We start from the raw sequence: 27,294 nt of genomic DNA, 5'->3' as shown, positions 1-27,294 counted from the left end.
CAAAGTTTCACAAAATGTGAAAAAATGAAGGGGTCTGAATGCACTGTACATTTTCAAAGCATTGCTTAAGGTGGATGACCAATTATAACAGCAGTTTGGGATTGTGAGACAATTTTAACAAATTATATTTATAAGCCAACAATTATGTTCATGAGCATTTTGGCATAAAAGATGAAAAACTTGTGCACACAATCTCTCATTTCATTATGTGCATTCAGAAACATGTTTATGAATACAGAAAACAAAACTGTCAGGTCATATCACACAAATTAGTATTCTATTGGGCACAGAATCAGTCACCAGAGATGCAGTCTATGTAGAACAATGCAAACAAATTTAAATTGACATCCTCAATTTCAAACCTGTACAATCACACAACATCTGTATCTGTTATGTCATCACTGCCCCAATAGTCCTGTCCATGTATACATACATTAAAGTAAATTATTATCTTTAAAGAATACAGATAAAGACATATAAACACACATCCAAACTGTCACATATCTGGGAATTATATATTGTGCAGCCACTATAAATAAATTTTAAGATATGGATTTAACCTCTGGAGTCTTATGGATTACTTTTATGCTGCCTCATTGGAGCTTCAAAGTTCTGGTCACCTTTCACTTGCATTGTAGGAACCTAAAGAGCTGAAATGTACTGCAAAAAATATATATTTTTTTCAACAGAATAAAGAAAGTCATACACATCTGGGATGGCATGAGGGTGAGTAAATGATGAGAGTAATTTCATTTTTGGGTGACCAATCCTTTTAATGGATCCTTTTAATGTCTGGATCCAAAATAAGACGACCAACTTACATTTTTCAGTTAGGAGATAAAACTGTTTCAAATTAAAGCCAATCTGAATGTTACTGAAGACCACTATGAGCTACAGATTTTATCTGCTTAACTGAGTGGTATAAGCTCATGGAAGAAGTGAGGGAAGGTTCCTCAGTTTAAACAAGCTTCTGTGGGGCTAATCTGAGGTTATTTTGGCCTTATTTCATTGCTCCCCTAAAGCACACATCTGCAAAATCCCTTTAACCAACAATGACTTCCAGACATATGATAGTCCATGCAGAATACCACCTCCCCAGGCAGGTACAGCTGTGGTATTTCAACTGAATTATTGATGATCCCTCTTTTCCACAGGTAAATATAACCAAAACAAGCAAACAAAAAAAGAGTAGAGTTAACCTATTCCAGGAGTTTTTCAGAAAAGCAAATTGAAATTAAGAAGTGATAAAGATCATACCTCCAAAGTCCTCTTTGGAGGATACCAGTCGAGGTGAGCTGTTCACAGGTTCAATCTTCAATGACAGACTGTATTAAATAAAATGAAAAAAATTTAAAAAGTAATGGTTGTGTTTATACTTCACTGACATCATTTAAACATTGAAATTTGACCAACAAAATGTCACTGATGTGCAGATCTTCCATTTTTATTTAGAAGTGCTGTCATCAAATGTGTATTATTTATTTTTATGTTAAAATGACTTTGTCTAATATGCAGACACAACTATAAGTTAATGTTTAATAGTCTTTCACTTTTTGCTTTCTTTGTGGGCTCAAATTTAATGTCAGATTTCTCATGTATTTCTTTTGAACAATGTATTATTTTAGTAAACTTTTAACCTAAGCACTACACACACACACACACACACACACACACACACACATATAAAAACTCATATTCAAGAACAAGACAACTGTTCAAAACAGTAAAATCGTGTAAAATCCCTTTTATAAAACAGTTTCCTTATCTAAATTGTGATTGACATGATATGTTCAAAGCTTGTGACGGTGTAATCATGCATTGTATATTAATGTGCCAATTGTGTGCATTGCATGACAATCGCAGACAGTCTAGGATAATAAACTATATTACTTGGCAGAAGAATTGTTTATTCTGATAATTACTACTAATAAATGTTAACTTTTTTATTGAAGGTTGGTGTCTTTTGCCACTATTTGTAATAATAACAATTAGCCAAAAGAGGCTGTCAAAAGAAAAAAAAGGGCTCTTGTGGCATCTTGCTTTATTTGACACTATGACTGTACAGTGTACATGCATTCAATATGCACTTTTCATGACTTAATCTTCCACTTTATTACAGTACAGACTTTATGTAAACATTAGTCTCTGCATGGCCTAGTTTTAACAGAGGTGTCACCTGATATTTCTCAAAGTAAGCCAGACAAACAAGTTTTTAACCAAGCATGGAAAAGACGTGTGAATTATGTCACTCTGTCATAAAGTTGTCATTCTTTATTTTATCAGATGAAGGCTGGGTTTGAAAACTTTACCAGACCAACAGCTTTAACTCATTACTGTCGTCTGTTCGAAGGGCCTGAAAAAAATGATTCAGTAAATTAAATTTCACCATGGGCAAAATAATCTCTCTTTCCTAGAAAGAAAAAAACACAAGACCTTATATGGCTGCTGAGGTTCAGTCTTCTGCACAGATCTCTAGATAAACAACTGTTAAGCTGTCTAGAGTCAGCTTATGTTCAAAACATTATATTCACTGGACATGATAACAAAATTAGCACATCAACATCTGCTCTTAATTCTTGAAATTGATTGAATGTTAAAGTAAAATTGTGAAAGTACCACATTCTTATTGAATCAAACTGAAAGCTGAACAGAAACAGCAAGTTTTAGGTTTGTGTATAATTTAAAACAAAGCAATGTTATGGTGTAAAATGATGAAGACATATTTAAGATTCTGCACTGCTTCTTGGTAAACTCTGCAAGTGGAACATTACTTTACGAGTTCTGAGCAGATGAATGATCAAGCAAAGTTGTATTTGTAAGTGGGAAACTCATAATTCTAGATGATATTCGAACTGCCGATTTGTCACTTTGGAAGGGGCAAGTTGACATAAAAGATAATGGAAAGCAACTATTTTATTTGTAATCAAATCAAGCAATGAACCTATTTGCAATTTTTGTCAATTTCAGTGCTTTATTTCAATAATAATAATTTGTTATATATGTCAGTCAACTAATTAATTTCCTTTCACTGTTTGTTTTAAGAAAATTAATAAATGATTTGTTAAATTCCAGGCATTAATAAATTATATAGGTCATGTAAAAGTGCTGCACAGGTGTATTCACTACTGCTTATTCACTGTTACAACAGAAAAAAGGTTCTCTAGCCATTGTTCGTTGTCTACTTGTTTGAGTTTGACTTCCATATTTTGTTTCCGACTTGAATGCGTGCTATGTCGTAATAACAAATGCGCGACTCGGATGTATTGTAAGAGCTTCCCAGGTTAACTCGAAGGCAGCAACTAATCAAATATAAGCACATTTGTGATATTGACCATGTAAACTCCTCACAAAAGATTTGATTTCCTTGTGTAGTCCATGTCAGCTTGAGTGTCTGCTGTCATTAAAGAAAAATGGGTATATACTAAATACTAAGAAAGTCTTACATTTATGTAGATTTATTTCAATTAAATTTTTCAAATACAAGTAATGAAAAAAATAAAATAAATGAATAACAATAATGTTTAACTTTATCTATTCTGCCCATTCTAATCAGACAAAGATATAAAGTAGTGTGATATTATACCATGGTCTGTTCGAATACTCATTTCTGATTGGCTGGCATGCGTGCCTTAAAACCATTTAATGCACAGGTATTTCCAGTTGGTTTTAATCACCATTCTACACTAATGCGCCTACACTGCTGTACTCAGTAATGAGACATTGTGAGACTTTTATGCCTATTTTTATTAAATACTGGCGTTGCTGAAATTACACTTTTAAAACATTTACATTTATGCATTTGGCAGATGCTTTTATACAAAGGGATTTACAGTGCCCTTATTACAGGGACAATCCCCCTGGAGCAACCTGGAGTTAAGTGCCTTGCTCAAGGACACAATGGTGGTGGCAGTGGGGATCGAACCAACAACCTTCTGCTTACCAGTTAAGTGCTTTAGCCCACTACGCCACCACCACTCCGCTAAAAGTGGCACTTCCTTTTCACGATGAGGGGAAAATCATTGAAAACCCTCTAAACATGCATACGTTGACCTCTGAGACATTCATATTGTATTCCTTAAGGCTGCATGATTGATTAAATTAAGAATTAATTTGTGATGTGAACTAGCACAATTAAAAAACTGCAAAAGGCTGCATGTTATGAAAAAGTTTCCATTCAAAGCTTCGGTCAGCGATTTGTGATTGTGGGGGTGCTCTCTAGAGGCTATAGACAGCACATATTGAGAAGCGCAGCAATATTAGATTATGTTTATCATATTACAATTTAAATCATCTTGCCTCGTCTTGCCGGACAGTAAAACAATTTTTTTCCCTCACATACAAAACCATATCAAAGCATACTTTCCTTAAAAGTGCTTTAGGTGAGTAATACGGGGCTGATGAACACTATTGTCTATTCTGTGTTTCCTGTAGTGCTTCACAGTTTATTTAAAGGACTTGGCATTAACTTTTTGGCTCAACAGCCATAGTGGCTTGTGGCATTCCAAAGTCACTTGCCACTCAGCATTTTCACAAGCCAAAATCCCATGCCCCACAAAAACTGATAAAGGTAAATGGAGACTGTAACTGTATGCATTTCTTTGGACATTTTATTTGAATGAGTATGATATACTTTCAGCAGGACGCCGGCCACCTTTATATCTGAAGGCAAAGATGGCCATTTAGAACAGTAGTATAGTAGTATGATAGAACAAGAGGAAAACAATAATTTGTCAATTTGTCTATGGAAGCCCAGATGGTAACACCATTAACCATTCTAAATTGTACTTGCCTTCATGAAAGGTTACCATTGGTTCTACCATTTTCTAACAGTTGCATTTGGAATAAAGCAACAATCAGATCATGGATGGCTCCTCATTATTACTGTCGTTAGGCTAATGTTGATAGTCTTTCAAAAAAAAAAAATATGCAGTATTTGAAAATACTAATAGTCTAAACACATTTAGAAACCTTTAACTACAACTTTCTCAGTAATAATTCCATTGAGTACAAAAAGAGATGTTAGACTGATTAAATTCACTCACCATTAAATTTCATTGCACCTTTTTCCATAAATGGAAAAATACATTAATATTTTTTTTTCCATTCATGGAAGAAAGAAAGACCTATGGATTTGGATTAAGATAAAGGTGATAAAATGATGGCAGAATAATATTTATAAATTAAGTCATATATACAGTATTCACCCTAATTGATTTAATATGTATCTATACCAGAAATCAGTTAGTGTTAAAAAAAAAAAAATTTTGGTGTGATGATGAGTATTTTAAAAACCTTGTAATCTATGTTGTCTCACACTGTTGTCTCGTCAGTGCTGTTTAATGTCAGAGCCAGGGCCATAGCGAGTGGGTTGAAAGGTGGTAAAGATCAAGGGGCCCAAAGGTCCAGGGGGCCCCACAACAAATTCTAAACTGTATTTTTTAATAGGATAGGGGCCCAGAGACTTTGACAGTCTGGGGGCCTAAATTACGGCTCTGGTCAGTGCTGTTAAATATCAAGGCTGTCTGGTAGTTTGAGAGGTTCAACTTCTCTCAGTACAATTCAAATGCATCACATTAGTTTTGTTGTCTATGCCAGCTGCTACGATATCGAAGCACGAATGAATCACACAGGTTTTGCTCTGCGCTGAGCTCTGGCTCTGTCTCTGGAGCACACTGATTTGCACTGCAGTGGTTAGAAAGAAAGCACGTATCATTCACCCCACGAAGATGCATGTGTCGGTTGTGAGAAGCATATTTACTGCTTATAAATTGCTGAAAGCGATATGAATACCATTAAATCTGCTTCATCTGCGGTCACCCACCAAAGTAGCTAGTAATGGTGATGAAGATCCCAGCCAAACCCAATTTCTACCCACATTTGGTGGGTTGGCAGATGTTAATGTCAAGCCCTTATTTAAAGACTGCACTGCATGACTTGATTTTGTTCTGTGATGTGACAGTCAGCCCCAGCTCGGAGACTATATTCGTGTACAAAGGTAATTTTAACTGAGGCATAAAACTCTAGTAAATTATCATTACAGAGGACAGCTGAGTAGGCGCATAAATGTATAACAGGGATTAAAACATAATGGAACTACCAGTGAATTAAATGGTTTTAACAACCAATCAGAATCGAGTATTTGAACAAACCATTGTATAATTCAATTTGTGACAATGGGACCAATCACAATTCTCTAGATACCACAAATTACATATTTCCATTCACCAGTGTCTACTTCAATATGAATCTTCAACACACCACCCTGATATAGCCAACAATATCTGACTGGAAAATAACTTTGACACATCCAAAGGATGTGAAAAAAATTGGAAATATGGGCATGCAGAGTTTCATAATTCCTGATGTTGCATTTATAAGTGTCTAGACGGCGAGAAATTGGACCACAGTAAAACCACCTGCCCCTTATGCAAAACAGACAGACAGGACCACACAGACTGACTGAATTACCTAATATAATAATGATGTCACCCTAAGAAATGTATGCCATTTTTGTCTTTGTAGAGGAAGAATGCCACATTATACTTAATATATGTACCATGTAGCTTTTCTTAAAAATAAATATTTACATTCTATAGTAAAATATTAATTAATAACATTTTATTCGTCATACATCACCACATCATTGCATGGTGTCATGTTTTCAGATAACCATATAATATAAGACTGTACTAGGAAAATATATTATGGGCTTCATGTGTTTATGCTGCCTGAGGTAAAGGAAATAGGGATTATATTGTAGCAGAAAGTCATGCCAAGCTGGTGCAGCTGTGGTGGGTAAATTAGGTGTTTGGTTGGCTTTTCGGCCACACAGCCAAACCAAGAAGGCATAAAGTCCACAGGGTCCATGTGTTTTAATAAAAACTATAGGCAGCTGTGCAAAATTATGTGTTAAAACTAGGGAAGTTCTTGATTTACAAAGGTCCTACAGATGTGAGCAGTTTTCAGTGAAAACTGGTATAGATGTTTGTGTATAATGCAATTAACTCCGAACTAAATTCAACATTTTCTTTAGTTCCTGTCCTTGAAAATACTGACTGATCAACTTACAATGTTAAAAAACTCTTATACTATTCAAAATTATACACTATAATTCAAACTAGAAGATCTGAATTTCTATTAACAGATAATGATCAAAAATCCAATTAAAATTTGTTTAAGACAAGCTATTGAGTGTAACTTACGAGTAATTGTCATCTTCCACAAACTTCTGCAGCTCTTCAATGTAGCGCACTGACATCAAATACTTCTGCACATGTGGTAACATCACCAAATGATCTGTGGGGTGAATACATGTGGAGATTTTATGTAAATTCTCTGCCATTAGCATACATACACTGAGCATGTGTATCATTGTGCCTATTTACATGCACAGTATTATGCCGATTACTCTCTAAAATCAGCTTATTTAACAAATCTGACAAGGCATTTACATGACATTTGAAATAATTGCATTACTCTCTACTTTTGATGTCAAACCGTGAAGAGGAATACACTCAACACATGCACACGTTGGATGAGCCGGTAAGAATACCGGGTAAGGTGTTTAAATGGCACGAAAAAATCGGCATAATGGGCAAAATTCTACCCATGTCAACTGGACTATTCATCAGCCGTTTATGGCCTTTACATTGATAAAGGAATGCTGTTTATTGCGTTTACATGAAAGCATTCATTTTCGGCTTATTAAGCATAATCGGTTTAAGAATGTGCATGTAAATACGCTCAATGATAGCTTTTCCTTTTATTTCACATGTAGTTTCTAGGGTGAAGAATGTATTACACTGTAAGGCAGTGGTCCTCAACTGGTTAATAGTGAACCATAAATAGGTCAGAGGTTTGTTCTGATAAGTTTCCAGAAAGCAAGAAAAAAAAATTATAATGTAATGCATCTGACGATATATTCACTCATACTTACGACAGAAAAATAAATAGGCTTATCGAGTTTGAAAACAAGAAAATACATCCTATATTGTATGTTGTTAATTTCAAATGCAGTACATTTGCAGCAAATTAATCTGTCACTTGGTAGAAGCTAGTCAAATTCAGATCCCAACATTGAAATATTGATTGGCATGGCCTCATCCTCGAAAACCATGAACAAAAATAACAAAGTATGACCCAGACTGCGGTTTTGGTGATACGACCATAAGTGGTCAGCATTATATGGAAGCGCAGCGTAGTTCTAGCGGGAAGACTAGCAGCTGGGTAATTCCTAGCCTATCGCATGTAAGCCATTGCTTTATAAGTCTGCTCACAATCTATCACATTGCTGTTTCAGTGTGCTAACACGGCAACCTCCACCACCCCGCCATCACCAGTTGAGCCCTGTCCCACACGGGGGTAGGCTCCTCGCCCCTGCCTCCTATCTCTGGCAGGACATGATGGTTCCGGGTACAACTCCCTCGGACCGCCGGACAAGGCCTACGCCAAAGAGAGAGAGACATTACATTCTGTTTTACATTTATCACATAAATGGCATCTTAAACTTCACTCAAGCCTGCGTGTCTTCCCGATAGAAATACAGTTGAAAACAGGGTCCAAATGGTTTTGTGACCGGATCACTGAGGTAGTCAAAAAATGCATGTGACAAATCAATTTTGAGGTGTGAAATGCTAATTCGTCCTGAATGTGTCCCAGTGCTGTACACGCTTGAATCCCTAATATGGTTAGGCTTAAGGGTGGGTGAAGGGCTGGGCTTAAGGGATAGGGACCTTATTGGGAGTAAGAATCTGTCAGATTTCGGTAAAACACCAGACAGCCGTGAAGAGCCACCCCTTGCCTGTGAATCAATGGCTGTGCTAAAACAAAAGTGTAAACTTTGGCAGTTCTGAGTGTCTTTAAAAGGAAATAACCGTCCATTCAGAAAACTTGAAAAAGCATACACAAGCACGGGAACTTCAATGATCTTCTTCAGTGTTTGATATCAACATGCAGAGATACAAATGACAAACACAGACATCTGAAGCTAAGATTATTACAGGTAGAATACTCCACTATAATAACCGAAAATACTGCTTGAAATGTTATGTTTGTTTTAGATCATATTTCAGTTGAATCTAGGAGAAAGAGTGCACTAGGGTTATTTTTCTTGCATTATATTTGCCTTTTATTACTTTTTTGCAGTTGATGTTCATGCAGTAGCACACTGACATACAGTAGTGATTGATGCATGATATCAGAGACCCTCCCCTTGAAATCCGAACACAAGTGCTCAAAGGAGATGCATTTGAGACGCATGGTAATACCAGGTGGAAACAGCAATATGCCACAGCTCCAAAAATGCATCTTAATACAGGTGTTAACAGAGCCAAGGATAAAAATGGTTTGTACTGATCACTATTTGTTTTGTACAATGAATTTCATGAGACTTTAAAAATCAAAATTGTAAAATGTTCTGTACAGCCTTTTTCATATTTTTTTTCAATTAACATTTGTATTGATTCATAGACTTAACACAAAGAAAAAAACACAACATTATGAATCACAGTTAACATTAAACCCACAATATTAACTCTAACTAAATCAGACAAATTTGTCAAAATACTTAATGCCCTGTTTGGGCCACTGGAAGGCACCCAGCTGGAAAGCCGTTACTGGGCAGTACAATGTCAGAGCCAAAGCTTCTGATTTAGACCAATTAACTCTGTATTCTGAGAACTTAGAAAATTATTTAATAATTCTGTGGAGGCAAGGCATAGCTCTAGTGCGGTCGGAGACGAATAATAAAATATAAAATGTGTAAAGCAAAAGCTTATACCACACCTCCAGCCACCACCCCAGGAAAATGATCTTCCCTTCTTATTGCCGCTGCTAATGGTTCCAGGGCAAGACAGAACAATAATGGGAAAAGAGGGCAACACTGCCGGGTGGCACTATCCAGAGTAAAATAATCTGAAATGAATCCATTTGTTTGTTTCCAGAGTAAAATAATCTGAAATGAATCCATTTGTTTGTAACGCCACTACCGGGCGTCTATAAAGTAACTTATTCCTTCCGATAAAGTATTCCCGAACCCGTATATTTCCAAAATCATAAAAAGATAATCCCATTCTACCATATCAAATGCCTTTTAAGCATCAAGTGAGATGGCCGCGACCGGAGTCTGATCATTTGCCACTGACCACATAATATTGATGAGATTCCTAATGTTGTTAGAAGAGCTGTGGCCATGAATAAACCCACCTGATCAATATGTATAAGAGATGTCATAACTTTACTTTTTGACATTTTAATGTCTAGCAGGATCAGGGAGATTGGACGATAACTCTTACACTAGCTTGGACCTTTGTCCCTTTTAAGAATCAGACTGATCAGGGCTTGTGTCATGGTTGGAAGATGCTTTCCATTCTTTAATGATTCTGTATAAACTTCTAACAAAAGTGGAGCCAGTTCTGTGGCATAAGATCTAAAAAACTCAATGTCAAAGCCATCTGGCCCCGGAGCCTTTCCTGTAGGCAAGGCCTTAATTACCTCTCCGAGTCATGATAATTTATTTGCTCAGTCGTCAGTTTAGGGAGTTCTAATGGTTCCACAAAATTTCCAATATCCTCATCTATAGATGAAAACGCGGAACTATAGAGATCAAGATAGAACACTTTAAAAGCATTTTTAATATCAATGGCCGAGGTAAAAATTACACCACCAGCAGATTTCTCTGAGGGAATGATAGAAAAAGACTCTCTCTGATTTATATATCTAGATAAAAGCTTCCCTACCTTGTCCCCCGACTCAAAGTATGACTGTCTTGCCCTGAATAACTAAAACTCCACCTTCCATGACAAAAAATTATTATATCTGTATTTCAATCAAATCAATTCTCTGAGACCATCAGACGACATCCGGTGCTTCAGCTGTGCCTCGGCACTTTTAATATTTCCTCCCAACTCCACGAGTTCTAGTGCTTTGGATTTTTTTTGTTTATAAATGAGGCATACTGTATGATCTATATGAATCCATGCCCACATAGGATAATGAGGACAAGTTGGTCTCCATATAAACATTGATTCATCCTTTAAAATTTGTTGGAAATCAGGGTTTTGCAAAAGGTATACATTAAAATGCCAACTATGATTCTTCTTCTCTGTGGCAACACCTCTAATCTCACCATGGTGTGAACTGAGACTAAGATGTTTCCAAATGAACAATCAACAACAGATGAAATGAGGGACTTAGAAATATAAAAAAACAAATCTATTCTATAGTAAATCTTATAAACTGATGTAAAAATGTATAATCCCTACCAGATTGGTGCAGAAGTCTCCAAATATCTGTAAGACCAAGAGTTTTACACATCCTGTGAAGCATCACTGTTGCTCTAGGGGGCTTACACACTTTTGCTTCACTACGATCAAGGACTGAGTCCATCACAAAATTAAAGTCTCCTCCCAATATTATATCATGAGGGTTCCAGCGGCTTGCAACATCCCTTCAAGATCTATAAAAAAAGCCCTGATCATCAGTGTTAGGTGTGTAAATATTAGCCAAAATTAACCCTTGCCCCTGAATTTCTGCAAAAACAATAATGACTTTTCATAATTTAAAAACATATCTTTACTCTGAGACATTTGAATTGAAAATGTTTATTTATTAATGTAATGACTCTCTTACTTGAGCCAGCACTGAAGAAAACATGTCCACCCCATAGCTTCCCACATGTTGCGGCACCCCACATTTCTTGAAGAAACACTAAATCCTATTTCTTACGTTAAAGAAACTTTCCTTCTTTTTATGGGGTGCCGCAACCCATTCACATTCCACGTGGAGAGAGACAATCCACTCCTATTAACATTTGACAATTTGACATATTAGGAAAAAAAAAATTATAAAGACCACATTCTAACATTAGTGCAACAATCAACCACCGAACTTTCCCAAGAACAAAAACAGAAAAAAAAAATTGTGCATTAACCCAGCGCACGACAGCGCCAACCGGTGTCCATGTACACTTAAGAGAGCCCCTGTGACAACTTTGCCATTGGATTGCTTGAGCCTGGTGCTTCTGTACAAATTTTGTGAGACAGAATTACACAACAAAATATAATCTATAAAACAAACTCCAGCCAATGGGCAGAATAAACACAAAGAATGTGTAGATTCATTCACAAAACTGTCTTGAAGGTGTGTTCTTCCACAAAACAGACTCCAGCCACTAGTGGAACTAGCACACAAATAATAATAAGAAAAAAAAGCCATTCAGTTTCCTCTGAGAGTCAAATTAATGTTTAGTGAGCCGGCTGTTCATGAGTGCAACAGATGACCTAATCCTTCCAATATCCTGAACAAAAATACTCCACAAAACAAAGCCTTCCTTCACTCCTCAACTCGCGCAACACAAGATCTTTATTGGATGATCTCAGAAATTTGGCCAGAATTGATTGCCTGTCTCCTTCCGCGGACATCCTAGCCGGGACTCTGTGAGCTTGCTCAATTTTCAACTTATGGCCTGATATGTCGAGCAGAATTGGGAAGAGATTGTCTAGGAATTTCACCATATCTCGGCCTTCCTCATGCACAGGAATTCCAACAATTTGGACGTTGTTTCACTGATTACAATTCTCAAGGTCTTCCAACTTTTACCAAATACATTCCTACTCTGTTTTGGATGCTAGCAGATTAGCAGCTAATTCCCTCTCCGATTACTCCAGATAATCAATCAGTTTCTCGATGTCCCCTATTCTTGTAAGCAACTCAGAGAATTTCGCCTCCATCGCCGCAATCGATCGACATATTACAGCAAGATCCTCCAAGTCTGCCATGACCTTTGCCAGCATTACAGACATGCTCGACAGTTGACATTGAATTTCTCCTACCACACCATCCAAATTGAGTCCCTGGTCTGCGGCCCTGTCTGGGGTGTCAGCTTGATCACGTAAGCGTCTTTTAATATCTCCAGAGCCCGAGGATTTTTAGTTCTTTGACATGTTGACTTCATAAAACAGTTATGAATCAGGGTGTACCGAATCTCACCGGTTTATGACATAAAATAATTAAAAACTAGCAAAGTGCGTAGAGCTCGCGTTCACACGTCTGACCCCATGGGACTCCATATAGCCTTTTTCATGACAATAATTGTGCATTATGTTGAGCCTATGCAGTTCATGGTGATTTTAATACAAATCAATGATTTTAAGGATACACTCACTGAGCACTTTATTAGGAACTGTATGGTCCTAATAAAGTTCCCAAAATGGTCTTCTGCTGTTGTAGTCCCTCTGCCACAAAGTTCAATGTTTTTTTTCATTATGAAATGCTATTGTGCTCACTACAATTTTACAGCCTTCCTCTCAGCTCGAACCAGTTAGGCCTTACTCTGTTGATCTCACTCATCAACAAGGCATTTCTGTCTGCAGAACTGCCACTCACAGGATATTTTTTTGTTTTGGCACTATTCTGAATAAACTCTAGAGACTGTTGTGCGGGAAAATCCCAGGAGATCAGCAGTTACAGAAATTCTCAAACCAGCCTTCTGGCACCAAAAATCATGCCACGGTCTAAATTCCTGAGGTCACATTTTTTCCCCATTCGGAAGGTTGATGTGAACATTAAAATGAAGCTCCTGTACTGTTGTACTGCTGCCACATGATGGCTGATTAAATTATTGCATGAATAAGTAGGTGTAAAGGTGTTCCTAATAAAAATGCTCAGTGAGTGTATGCTACTGTGGCAGCGGGGCAGTGGTCAAGCATCCATCCGGAGAGAGAGAAAGGGGTAAGGGTGCTCACACCTGAGCTAAACACCTGTCTCTAATTCAAGTGAGCATGGGGAGAGCGGCATATAAACAGCCACACGACCGCCAGAGAGGGAGAGAGAGAATGACACGAGTGACCAGTGACTGGCCTGATGTATTACATTTTTATTTTGAAGATGAAGAGTTTATATTGAAATGTATAGTGTTGTGAAGCTGAAGACTCAGATAAATTTATGTTAACAAAGATTGTGTCACATGTTGATTTAATTGGAGAGGACTGTACAGACATAAAAAGAGCCTTAAATAAAGAGCCTTACTGGACCTCTTCACAGCCCCCTGTCTCATCCTTTCCACAGTTACTTTTGTACGATAAACCATTTTGGTACTGTGTTGGCTCACCACTTGATGTCCAATGTAAAGAATATGTATCAAGGCTTTTCTAGATCACTCAGTGCTGCCTTCTGGTGGATATTGGAACCTTATAGCTATCCACTATCTCTGACCTGTCAAAAACATGCTAGCATCTTTTCTAGACTTTCTAGACACCCATATGAAAGATTTTTACAAGGGTGTATAGGAAGACGACACTTTATGATGCTGAAGATTTCATTTAAATGTTGATAAATGTTCTTCTAATATGAACAATACAAATATTTTAAAGTTTTGTGTAGGAAACTGACCATAGTTACAGGACATCTGAAGGTCAGAGATGATGCGCAGTAGATTGTTCATCTGATTGGTTCTCTGCTCAGTCTCTATGATGCTGTCAGAGGCTGGGTAGGCGGAGTCAATGTAGGTCATATCAAACAGGTAAATTCCTAATGTAAACAGAGAAAGAAAGAAGTATTTGATTAGACAGATGGACAAAGGTGTACCAACATTAGCATTAGAGAAATTAAAGTGGCAAATAATTAAGGATAAGGTAACACTACAATAAGGTTAAACTTCTACTATGTGAGTCACGTGGCACAACAACATGACGTTGATTTCCGTGAATTGCTTCTACTGGCGCAGAGCCAACTAAAGTGCCTCTGGTAAGAAACCTCTATGTTTTTTAATTGAAAACTTTTTGTGTGTAAAGAGTAGCAACACTATGCTGCTTTAAAAATGTAATAAACTAAACATGATGCCCACATACATGGATTTTCGGACACTATTCCTTCAAAAGTGGAAAGTTATTTTGAATAACTTTCAACATTAACACATCTGTGGGTCATTTTGCTTCATTTTAATATACATTTTTGTTATATTTTTAATTATCACTGTACAATATGGTTCTATTAATTAACATTCACTATACGTGTTTCTAATGTAAATCTCATAAAATCATGTTACAATAACAAAATGTTGGCAAAATTATTTTTATGTGGCTTTAACATGGCAAATTCCTTGTTGAATGAGCACAAGAGGTGCTAAAACAACAATGACTTCTATCCCCTTCACTCGAATCACAAGTAAAACGGCAGATTATCAGTTCATAAACACTTTGTGCTCTGTTCTTAACACAGTGCTCTCTTATGACATACAGTATAAACACTTTTACTATAGCGCATGACTTTTGCATTACATAAACAACTACATTTACAAGCTTGTTTAAATGTGATCAAATTGCATGGTAGCTCAACTGATAGAGTGCTGCATATGCGATACAAAGGACCAGGGTAGAAGTCCTGAAGAGCACGTGAGTCGACACTTGAGCCGAAAGTGTCATAGAAGCACCACAAATTGAGTTCGTTACTACAGAAATTCTGTTTTTCATGGCATTTTTCCTTTTTATGACACTATCAGGTTTAGGTTTAAGGTTTAAGGGTAGGGAGGTAGGTTTTGTTGATTTAAATCTTGATAGAACATTAATCTTAAAAACCTCACGTGTTTGAGAGAAAATTTCACTCGCTTTTAGCGCCACACAGTGGACATTTCACTTCGGAACTGCCTTCACATGTGTAATGAACAAAATAATTGTATTTTCCAAAAACCTTGCCACAGTCACACAATGTTTGTTACATGGAAGAAGGCACACACTAATTGCTATGTCAGAGCACTCAGCCCCTTGAGACATAGAGAAAGATAAAAGAAAATCAAAATAAGCTGTGAAGAAAGTTAGTAATGTTGTTGGTTTAGTCAATTGTTTTCTGAGTTTTGCTACCGAACCTTGCTGTTGAGCAGATGGATGAATTCAATAAAAGTTATAAATGATATTTACTCAGATTCCATAATTTTTATTATCATTATTATCATCATTATTATTGCTGGTTTTATAGTTATTCTTATAATTAATAGTTGCCAAAAACAACAATAATAATTCAGCAAATAGGGTGTAGAAATTCATGGATATTATTTAAATATGAGGGCAATTGAAGAAATAAATGACATATACACATTTAATTACAAAAGCCTTTTGAATTTAAATATATAATATATAAATATATATTTTGACTTCATAACTGTCCATTCTGTAAAAGCAGCAGGCATGTAGAATAAAGTTTATGACAAAAACCGTCTGTGTTTCTCACATCGTGTTCATAGTTTAGAATGAATACATCACATTCAGTTGGCTGGTCACATAAGGTCTAGTTGCACAAATATTTCAACATATCTGAAGCTCAAATCAGATCTGTAATTCTGCCTCTTCAGATGGTCAGAATATTATTTTCTTCCATTTTTCTCCCCAATATGAATTCAATTCCCAATGCACTCTACAACATGCGACTCTACCCTCCCTAGAAACCTGGCCAATATGGTTGCTTAAGAAAGCCTGGCTGGAGTCACTCAGTATGCCCTGGGTTTGAACTCGTGAATTCCAGGGATGGTAGTCAGCATCTTTACTCAATGAGCTACCCAATTTTTAGGAAAATAATTTGCTGTAGAATGTTTTAAAAAAAAAGTTGTTTATTAGGTGGTACTAGTTACAAATCAAAAAGGGAAATGGAAAATGCACACACCAGACATGCTCAGGTCTCTGGAGGTTAAGTGCCTTGCTCTTGATACAATGGTGCTGGACAGAGGTGGGTAGAGTACCCAAAATCTTTACTCAAGTAAAAGTAAAATAATTAAAATATATATATTACTCAAGTAATATTAAAAGTAGTAATGTGAAAAATGACTTGAGTAAGAATAAGAAAGTATCCAATTAAAAGAATAGTCAAGTAAGAAATGCTCACTTCCTGTTCCGGTTGCTGCCGGCATGCTGCATGAGTCTGTTTTTGTAGCTTGCTAGCCTGCTTAGCATTGCTTATTCTTATAAGTTCTTAATTTTATCCTTTGCATTTTACAGCATACTTCATTTTTTCCGCTTTTCTACTGTTTCTACTGCGTGTAGTTTACCATGCACACCTGGTTCTCTCTTTTTCTTTTCTTTTTTCGCTTGTCTACATCTAGTGTCTCGACTGCGTACGTTCATTTCTCTGAGTTTTATAAAGATTATTACATAAATCTCAAACATCTGCTGATCAGGAACCACATCAAACCACATCGATCTCAAACCCTTGCACTCAAGAACAACCATAACAACAACAACAAACAATTGTGGTAAGTCATGGCATCCGCTCATGTTATTTCTTCCTGCATTGTATGCCACATGTTTACTATAGCTTCTTCCATCAGCAGTGATGGATAAACATGTGATAAATGTAGGGAATTAATCAGGCTGACAGAGAAGTTTAATTAGTTAGAGACACGCTAGAGGAGGACAGTGAGAAAGAGAAAATGGAGTGCAAGTGGAAGAATACAACATTACAGGTATTTCGAGCTGTGGCTACAGACTAGCTAGCAGGTCAGCATATTTTAGCAAACTCATAGAAAATAACCACAACAATCCTAGGTTTTTATTCAGTACTGTGGCTAAATTGGTTAGGAATAAAGACTCAACTGAACGCAATATTCAGTCGCAGCACAATAGTAATGACTTCATTAATTTATTTACTGATAAAATAGAAATCATCAGAAATAAAATTGGAATTATGCAATCAATTGTCACAGCACCTCAGAAAACTTTGTCTCATAATTTTCCTTATGAGCAATTTTTTTACAGCCGGGTACACATCCAACATTTGACATTTATTAAACAAAACACAGACATAAAAATTTGACACACATACACAGTGTAGGGCCTAATAAAAATGGTGGTAGGGCCTAATCAAAACGGCCTTTGTTCTATAATCAAAGGAGAAACTCCATTTCAGAGCTGATGTTAAGTCCCGCCAATGGACCCAGTCTCAAATACCATTGGTCGATATCGGCATATGACAAGCAGACAGATGTAGCTCAGCCTCTCTGTACTAAGCTCCAGCTGGCTGTTAAAGAGACATCTGTATTTGTGCACATACTGAAGGAATTTTCCCTCCTTTTAGGACAAAGAACAAAGAGACCACGTTTTTCTAACCTCACCATTTGGCCACGGTGGAGTAAGATTAATTTAGCTTTGTTCCAGTCTAGTATAATTATAAGGACCGGTTCATTCATTTTTCACTGTAAGACAACAGTGAATTTATTTTGAAAAATAAATTTTCTATCGTTTTCTATCAACATTGACTATCTCCTGCATTTCTCTCCATCACCGGACCCGAGGAATAAAGCAGAGATGCATCTTTTCACTGACGAGCATAAGACAAAGGACCAATCCAGACCGTTTCTTCCCGCTCAACACAACAAGAATTCTAATGGACAAACGTGCTGAAATCACACAGGATCTCCCAAGTAAGGCTTGATATCTGGGCGGATTTAGTTTAGAAACTGTGATTTTTCTTGTGCAAATAAATCTTATGTTTGAATCTAAATGCTGATGTTTTGAGTATAATTTGTATGTTTAACTCTGATCGCTGTTTGCTGTTTTGATTTGGGAGATCGTAATTTTTGGGTGAAATGTTGTTTTGTTGAGTGATCTGAACTAGTAATTTAGTCAAGCTGTTACAAGTGGTCACCCTCAATTAGATTTCATGCACCTCTTTGTTCGCTCTCTCCCTGTCTCACATACTGATATTCACAGATTGAGTAGCACAACAGATTATGTCCAACTCAGGCTAGTGTTTCAAAATCTCCTGCCTGTTTCGTCAGTTCCTTTGTGTGCCTGCTCATTTCCAACCTCACTTGGCATCAGCTCCACTGCTTTGGAACTGATCCAGCCATCTTTCTTTTCTCCTTTCCTTCCACATTCAAATGATCTTTGGCTGTGTCCTTTTGATCTAGTTCTCCATGTTGGACCTACTCCATTTTGGATTAAGTCCTCCGTTTAGAATTTAGTCTGGCATTTTGCTTTCTTTGTTACCATATCTAGACACACACACCCACCACCCACACACACACACACACACACTAGCATATAGCTGCACTATTAGTTAAGATTTCCGTGTTATGTTTTATGCTATATTCAGATAGTATTGGCCGTGCTCATTACTGCTTGATTATAATAAATCTTGTTATATTATAATAAGAAGTACTCCTGGTTGCTTCGCTCCTTAAATTCTTGGGAGACCCAAGACAATGCCAGACACATATACACCTCAGTATTGGTAGGGAGGTGTATAGACATCCATGCGTTACTGGACACTGTGTCTGAAATCAGTCTAATGGGCAAGGAGACTTTCGCAGAAGTTGCCAGGGCAATGGTCTCTCTTGGTAAATTACTGCAGACAGAGCCCTGTAATGTGAGCCTTGTCAGCGACACACAAAACCAGCCTTACCAAGCTCCTCCGGAAAGACAAGGTCTTTGAGTGGGGAGACCCTCAAGAGCAGGCATTCAGAGAACTAAAAGCAAAGCTCTGTTCAGCCCCTTGCCTCGGCTACCCAGACAAGGATAATGAGTTTAACTTAAAGGCGAGTTTCTCCTCCCACTGCCTCAGTGCCACCCTGACACAGAGGTATGACAAAGAGAACTAGGAAATTCCCCAAAACTGCCTGCTGACTGTGAACCTGGGTTGACAACCGGGCAATGCAGACTTGAGTGCCATGTAGGAACGGGACCTGGTGATCCAAGCAATCCGGCAGCGGTTGATGGATCATCAAACACAACGGGCCCTACCATCCCCTTTACAGGACTCAAAAGACCTAAAAGCTCTCTGTCAGGTACAACAACACCTGAAATTTGTGAAAGGCATGTTGATCTATGTTCCCCATGGTCCAGGTCCACCCCAGTGGGTCTTTCCGACCGGCCATAGGGGGGTGATACTGATACATGCCCACAATGCTCCCACTGGAGGTCACAGGAGCTACAAAGCTTCCTACCACATGCTCCAACAGGTTGCATACTGGACATTTATGCTTAAAGACACTAATGCATATGCAAATGTTTGTCTGATCTGTTGTCAATTCCATCCTTCCCACCCACTGAATCGAGCTCCACTGCAGATCAAGGGAATCATGTATGCTTTGTCCAATCTGCAGGTGGATTGGATCAGACCAGTACCCAAATCGGCATCAGGTAACAAGTACCTCCTCACTGTCATCTGTGCTTTCACAAAGTGGGTGGATTTTTTACCAGCACCCAATGATATGACTGAAACCACAGCCCTCGTGCTCATGAACCATGTATTCAGCCGTTGGGAGATACAGCTCTTGATCGACTTGGACAGAGGCACTCATTTCATGGCTGCTGTGATGAAAACAAAGTGGGAAATGTTGGGTGTGTAAGCCAAATTCCACATCGCATACCACCCCCAGTCATCATGTCAGGTTGAGCGGACCAACCGTACCATTGTCAGCATGCTCAAGAAGTATGTCAACAGCAATGGCAGATTGGGATGTGAAACTCCCCTTGGTACTGATGGCCATCAGGTCTACTCCACACCATAACTCAGGGGGTCACATTTGAAATGATGTCTAGGAGAGAAATGACTCTCCCACTGCATCTGCTGAACCATCCAGAAGGCATCAGTGTTGCAACCACATATGCTGCTCATTTTTTTGGGCCCAAGCAAACGTAATTTGGAGGTGTTAGCGTAAATCGGTCACAAACTTGTAAACCAGTGTCAAAGGACAAAAGGCCTATAACGATAGGAAAATGTCTGACCTCGAATGTAAAGTAGGTGATAAAGTCCTCTACTTTAAGTTCACTAAACTAGTGGGAATCGCCAAAAAGTTCCCACCAAGTTGGTCAGGCCCATTTGAGATCATAGGGAAGCTCTCCCCGGTAGCTTACCGAATCTCGATCTAGAAGTCAAACCAGACATAAACGTACAAATGGGTCCATTCAAATCAGATCAAACCCTTTGAACAGTCTCCACTCCAAAGGAGGGCGGACCCACAACAATAGTGTCCCCTGTAGTTAGGTGTAGCATTCTTTACTCAACATTAGCATGCATTAACACTTAAGATCACTCCCGCAAACACAAGGTAACAAGACTCTTTTGTGTTTCAGGATCCTTGGCATCTTCCTCTACCTACAGCGAACACAAGCCAATGAGGGGGTAGAACCCAGCCTACCAACCGGTATCGTCCTACAAGGGACACCCTCTTAATCACCCATTGTCACCTCTACACCCAAATAATCTACATTAGTTTAGACCCTTGGGATGTGTATCACAAACACAACCGGTTACCTCCACAAATGACGGCAGGCAGGGTAAGTGGAACCCAAACCAAGGACACAGCTGAACATGCCAAATTGACAATTGTCCACATCCTAAAACAACTGCAGAAATTCCTAGTCATAGAGGAAGAACTCAGTGGGAATAAACGACCAAAGCGGTTTCTCGATGGCCTGCTAGCAGCAGCATTGGCCATTGGTTCCCTGTTCTCTATCGGCCTTTCAGCTGCCAACTCTGTCAGTCATGGTACACTCCAAAGACAAATGGGTGAACTTAATGAGGAAATTCCAGAAATCCAGAGAGAAACTCCTATTACAACAAGAACAATTAGAGGGTCTGGATAATAACCTGCAGGGTACCATCCTCACTGTAGACATGCATTCTGCAATTCTAAATAACACGTTGCATGCTCTGGATACCTTGTCAGATGTTGTGAGATCAGAAATAACATATGTGTGAGTGGTTAGAGATCTAATGCATGACCTTGTGAGGGAAATCAGCACTTCAGTTAACAGCCTGAGTGGTGGAAAGATCCCATCCTATCTAGTTCCCCTAAACATGGTTGAACAAATCCTTAGATCTGCCACTTCCACTGTTGTGCAAACTTCTCATATACATCTTGCGTACAACATTGGCAGTGCAATCCCCATCCATGTAAATCCTCAGAACCTAGGGATAGGATTTATCTTTAACTTACCCATTATAGAGAGACAGAACATTTACCAGCTAAAATCCATATTGAACGTTGGGTTTCGGAAGAATAAAGTAAATGTAGATATCAAAACACCACCTGTGCTCACATTCCATGATGATAACCCCTCTCTCTACCTTATTCCCAATCTTAACATGTGTACTAAAACCAAGGACATACACTGGGTTTGTCCCAGTAACCCCTTTATCAGAGACATAACTGACCACCTGTGCAGTCTGAGGGCTGACACCCCAGAGCAAAAATGTCAGGATAGTACGAAGGAGCAGAAACTAGGGTAGAAAGAGCTGGTAGTCAATGGCTTGTCAGTACCCCTGCCTCCGAGATCCTAATGTCATATGACCGTAATGACACAGCCATTGAATTAACAATCCCAAACCAATCAGTGTTCTTCAAGGTCCCACAAGGGGCCACTGTACATATAGCCAAAATTGTACTCCACCATCTCTGTCCAGAGAGACACAAAATATAGATTGAGACGATGGACACATACAGAGGCCAGAACCTCACTATCAACAGCAGCTTCTAGCTGAAGGAACCAAAGTAGTAAAGTTCAGTCTCAAATCAACTGGGCTCACGACTAGATTTTTCAATCGGATAGGAAAATTATCGTCTTATCAAGAACCAGTCCTCCATTTTGGATTTAGTCCTCCATTTTCGATCTAGTCCTCCATTTTGAATTTAGTCTGCCATTTTGAGGGGCAGCCGTGGCTCGTGTCATAGAGCAGGTTCGATTCCCGGCCCACACGACTCCACATGCCGAAGTGTCCTTGGGAAATCACTGAACCCCAAGTTGCTCCCAATGGCAGGCTAGCGCCTTGCGTGGCAGCTCTGCCGCCATTGGTGTGTGAATGTGTGTGTGACTGGGTGATTGGGACACAGTGTAAAGCGCTTTGGTAACCTCTAAGGTAAAAAATAAAAGCACTATATAAGTGCAGACCATTTACCATTTTGCTTTCTTTGTTACCATATCTAGTAACACATACACCCACACACACACACACACACACACACACACGCTAGCATATACCGTAGCTCCACTGTTAGGATTACCTTGTTATGTTTTGTGTTATATTCAGATTGTATTGGCTGTGTTCATTACTGCTTAATTTTAATAAATCTTGTTATATTATAATAAGAAGTACTCCTGGTTGTTTTTGCTTGAATATTGTGTTGAGGCCATTGTGATGGTGTTAGAAACTAACTGTAATTAGATTACCATTAGATTAGTATGGCAATCATTTAACTAGTCCCTCCCCTTTTTGATTATTTTTATTAATATTCAAAATACTCAACCTTCCAGGTAGATTTTCATGAGACATCGATCAGTAATTTGCTATAATATTTCTTGTCAAAGAGTGATTCCCAGAGAAATGAATTTAATGAGTTAAATTATATAAATGAGTGTCTCTCTCTCGACTACAGCTGTGGTTGCAGCTTTATCTCTCGCCCTTCATCGCCATAATCACTAACAGATGGGCGAGATCATTCGCCCCAGGCGTACATCTCAGCCTTGCTCTGTGCCATCATTGCTCACCCCGCCTGCCCTGACACACTCCCCCATCACCCGATTCAGGCCGAGAAGCTATCCGGCCTGAGCCTTAAAAATTAGTTGTTAACTAAGGTTAAACTGCAACTTATCTCTGTATTTGGAAGCGAGATGGGCTTATTTAATTCCGGGCTCTGTTGTCCATGAGAAAAATGCGCGGCATCTGTCAAATGCAGAAATGCTGTGGAGACATGCGGTCAGCTGGCGCTCCAGAACTCAAGTATGTGGTCTACAAAGTATAAAACATTTACACCTAATGAAGATGAATTTAGGAACTGATATTGCAACACTGATAAAACAAAATTATACTTAGAAACTGAGGACATAAGAGCCCATAGTTACAGAATCACCCTGAAAATAACAAACCGACATTATCATAATTGCCAAAACTTACCACGCTGCACTTTTAATCTTGAAATATCCACTTGTCTTGGTGTAAAATGAAGGCACTGCATGACAAAACTACTCTTTTTCATGGTGTGGAGCAAAGATAGTGTTGATTTGGTGCTCTTGCTGCTGCTGGAGTGACGAGCTTGACTTGAGTGACAGAGCACAGCTGTAAAATTCCCTTTCAAAGATCTCTCAATAAATAACATATTTATTTACACTTATTAAATTAAAACCAGTATTGTAATGACAGGAACGTCACCCACTGTAATGAAGTAAAAAGTAAATTTATTAATTAGAAAATATACTCATAAAAGGTCAATTCTTTCCTAAAAGTTACTCAAGTAAATGTAGCGCATTCCTACCTACCTCTGGTGATGGATCACCCATTCTTGTGTTCAAACTATTAACCTTTATGTTACCAGCCCAATTCTTCAACCACTAGGCTACAACTACCCCCTTTTGCACAACTTTGTGACAGTTAAGAAACTTCAAGGCTTTCCACTTTAGTGGCCCCTCACCCCACTTTCACCTCATCCTTAAACAGATAGTTCAGAGAGAACTCTCTCCAGGATTCTCATTCTCACTGCCAATTGTTAGGCGACAGAGACAAAACTAAAACTACATGTAGTGTCTGGCCTAGATAATTGGTGGCCTGGAGCTATTGCCTGATAGCTCTTGCTTGCTTTTTAGGGTTCAAGAGCTGCTTGCTTAACAGCAGGTGGATGTTATGAGTCTACTAATTTGGGCCTGAAGATTATCAGTGATTTTGTATATGGAAAAAAGATGCAATGTAAGAGAATGGTGACTGAGAACAAGAAGAGTTCAGAAAGTGTGTTCCAAGAAAGTCATACAGGTTTGGAACAAAGTGAGGAAGAGTAACTGATGATTGAATTTTAATTTTGGTGAACTATCCTTGTAATTAGTTCTAAATAACAGTAAAAATAAGAAGTGGATGTTCTCAGAGAACAAAGCAAGCTGAATAAGGTAAATCTGTAAATTATACTGTACTATAAATTGAGTTTGAATCTTTTGGCTGAAGTGAATTTTTGCAGCTAAAATGAATGGTACAGTAGCTGCAGAGCAGCTCTTCTATTCTATTGCTAAACCAGATGCCACTCTTGCTCCTTGTAAACCTACACTTGTAAAATATTGTAAATTATCTGCCAAAGTTGTCAGAAGTGAATAGTTTTGACACCTGTAACTGTGTTGGGACAAACTTGGTGCTGAATTGCATTATGCTTTGTGGCCGAAAGCTCTCATTATTTTTCAGATCTAATGTGTATTTCCACCTATTGTCTTATGGCTGAATTATGTTTTATGAGTTTTTCATTAACATGTGATTAGAAAATAATTTTAACTGAAAAAATAAATAAAATATTGTCTTAATATTTTGGTGTGTTCATTTCAGTAAGCACTTGAGCTGGGATAAACTCCAGGGGGTACTGAAAAAAAAGAACCCTGATGATCCACGTTATTACAGCATGATTTGAGATTGTTCTAGAGAGCATGGAAGCAAGAAAATGCTCAAAGTAAGCAACTTTCAAATTAAAACCATCTTAAGATTACAAACACTTCTCTAGAAGTGTAGAAGTGTAATTGAGTCAAAATTGTTGATTTGATATTTAATAAAATGGGAAACAAGTGTAGCACTCGAGCCAAATACTGTATGCATTTAATGCATGCAACTTCATAACTGCACCATAAAACTGATGTCTTTAAAAATATCAAGACCTGCTGGAGCAAAATAGAATCTGTGGTTATAACAGACACTGAAGCTGTCATTTAAAGTCACAGAAATAGTCTAGTGTGAGTGTGTTGGTGGTAGAGGTCAGAGGTTAGCTGTACAGATGAGACTCTGACATGCTTCTTGTGAACAGTGAAGTGGGTGGCTCATCAACCTCAAATGACCTCATATGATTAAATGACAACAGTAAAACAGCACTGTTGTATTCGGGTTGAAAATGAAAGTGGATGAATGTTACTTTAGCTGCCACAAATCGTTCTATAATGACTGTACATATGCAGAGGGTAAAGAGAAATACAGTCCAACTTTTTTTCAAAAATCCGTAAACAGATGTTAAACATATTTGAGGGAGAAGTAATTTGCACATTCAACTTCTTCAAATAATTGTCTTTCTGTGGACAAGGACAAAATAATCTGTTTACAAGCATATTTTATCTTATTTTATATTTCAGTTGAGTTCAAGGAATTCAAAGTGAATCATTAGAATTTTACATTTGAAAACTTTATATAAAAAAATAACAAAAATCGAAATGGCTTTATTTGGCATTAAACGCATAATAATTACAAATAATTATATATTTAGCCAGGTCTATTCTAGGTTTTTGAGACTTTACGACTTTGTGGGACAATGAATAAGAGTCAGATTTCCTGGAAATGAATGTTCTATATTGGCTGGTTTCCAAGTCCAGGTTCAGCTTCGCAGAGAGACAATGAGAAAGAAGTAGAAAGAAAATGAGTAGAAAGAAAACTCTACATTATCCAGAGTTACATTTATCAAATTCAACTTTTGCATGAATACTATGGGTCCAATGTTTAATAGATTGTGTCCTCAATCTGTCAGGAGTTATCAATGTTTCTTCATTCCCTATTGACCCCTATCAGGAGAATGTGAAAGTCAGCAGAAAATAATTAAATGCTTGTGGAATTCAGTCTGAGATCGGCAGTCCAGTAATGTTGCCCCTGAATAGAACAGGGAGTGTCGTGCTCTCCCTTTCTGGCAGAGTGTTACAGCTCCTAAAACCAGGGACCATTACAACTAAAGACATTTACAGACTTCAGGGTTTATGCTCCCTGAAATGTATAATAGTTTATAAGTCTCCCTTCCCAGGAACTGAAAAACACAGTTTGACTTACACAGACAACGATATGATAAATAAGGAAATTTTCTCCGAAAATAATAATAAATACCCTCTGTGATCAAAATAAACCCTGACATGTCCCAGATGATCAGTGATTAATATGCATCACCTGTGATGTATAAATAATAATAAGTAAATATGATCACCTTCAAGTTAACCACAGGCAGTTGACACACAGATTTTGGTCTATAAATATCAGAAGCATTTAGGACAAAGATCAGTTTGGAAGCACAGTCACAAACTTAGATTATTGTGTATATTTTAATAGGGGATTTCACAAATAAATATACACCCACTGAGCAATTTATTAGGAACACTATGGTCCTAATAAAGTGCCCGACTTGTGCCCATCTGCCTCAAGGTTTGATGTATTGTGCATTCTGAGATTATATTCTGCTTACTAAGTTACAGTAGCCTTTCTGTCAGCTCAAACCAGTCTGTACATTCTCCGTTGACCTCTCACATAAACAAGAAATTTTTGTTTGCAGAACTGCCGCTCATTGGATATTTTTGTTTATTCTGAGTAAACTCTAAC

General features: G+C 38.0%; 1 protein-coding gene across 1 annotated transcript in view; it reads right to left on the bottom strand.

Annotated features, from left to right (window-relative positions):
* ralgps1 (Ral GEF with PH domain and SH3 binding motif 1) overlaps window positions 1-27,294 on the bottom strand; it is a 178,395-nt gene that overhangs the window by 13,809 nt on the left and 137,292 nt on the right. Inside the window, exons 10-12 of the mRNA XM_052093784.1 lie at window positions 14,389-14,526; window positions 7,203-7,296; window positions 1,258-1,325 (exon numbers count right to left, since the gene is read on the bottom strand). Of these exons, the coding sequence (XP_051949744.1) occupies window positions 1,258-1,325; window positions 7,203-7,296; window positions 14,389-14,526 (300 nt within the window). The remainder of the gene's footprint in view (window positions 1-1,257; window positions 1,326-7,202; window positions 7,297-14,388; window positions 14,527-27,294) is intronic.

This window comes from Xyrauchen texanus, chromosome 27 (genome assembly GCF_025860055.1).
Source record: "Xyrauchen texanus isolate HMW12.3.18 chromosome 27, RBS_HiC_50CHRs, whole genome shotgun sequence".
Classification (NCBI taxonomy): Eukaryota; Metazoa; Chordata; class Actinopteri; order Cypriniformes; family Catostomidae; genus Xyrauchen; species Xyrauchen texanus.
Note: the sequence above shows the minus strand (reverse complement) of the source record. Positions and strands in the feature narration are given on the sequence as shown.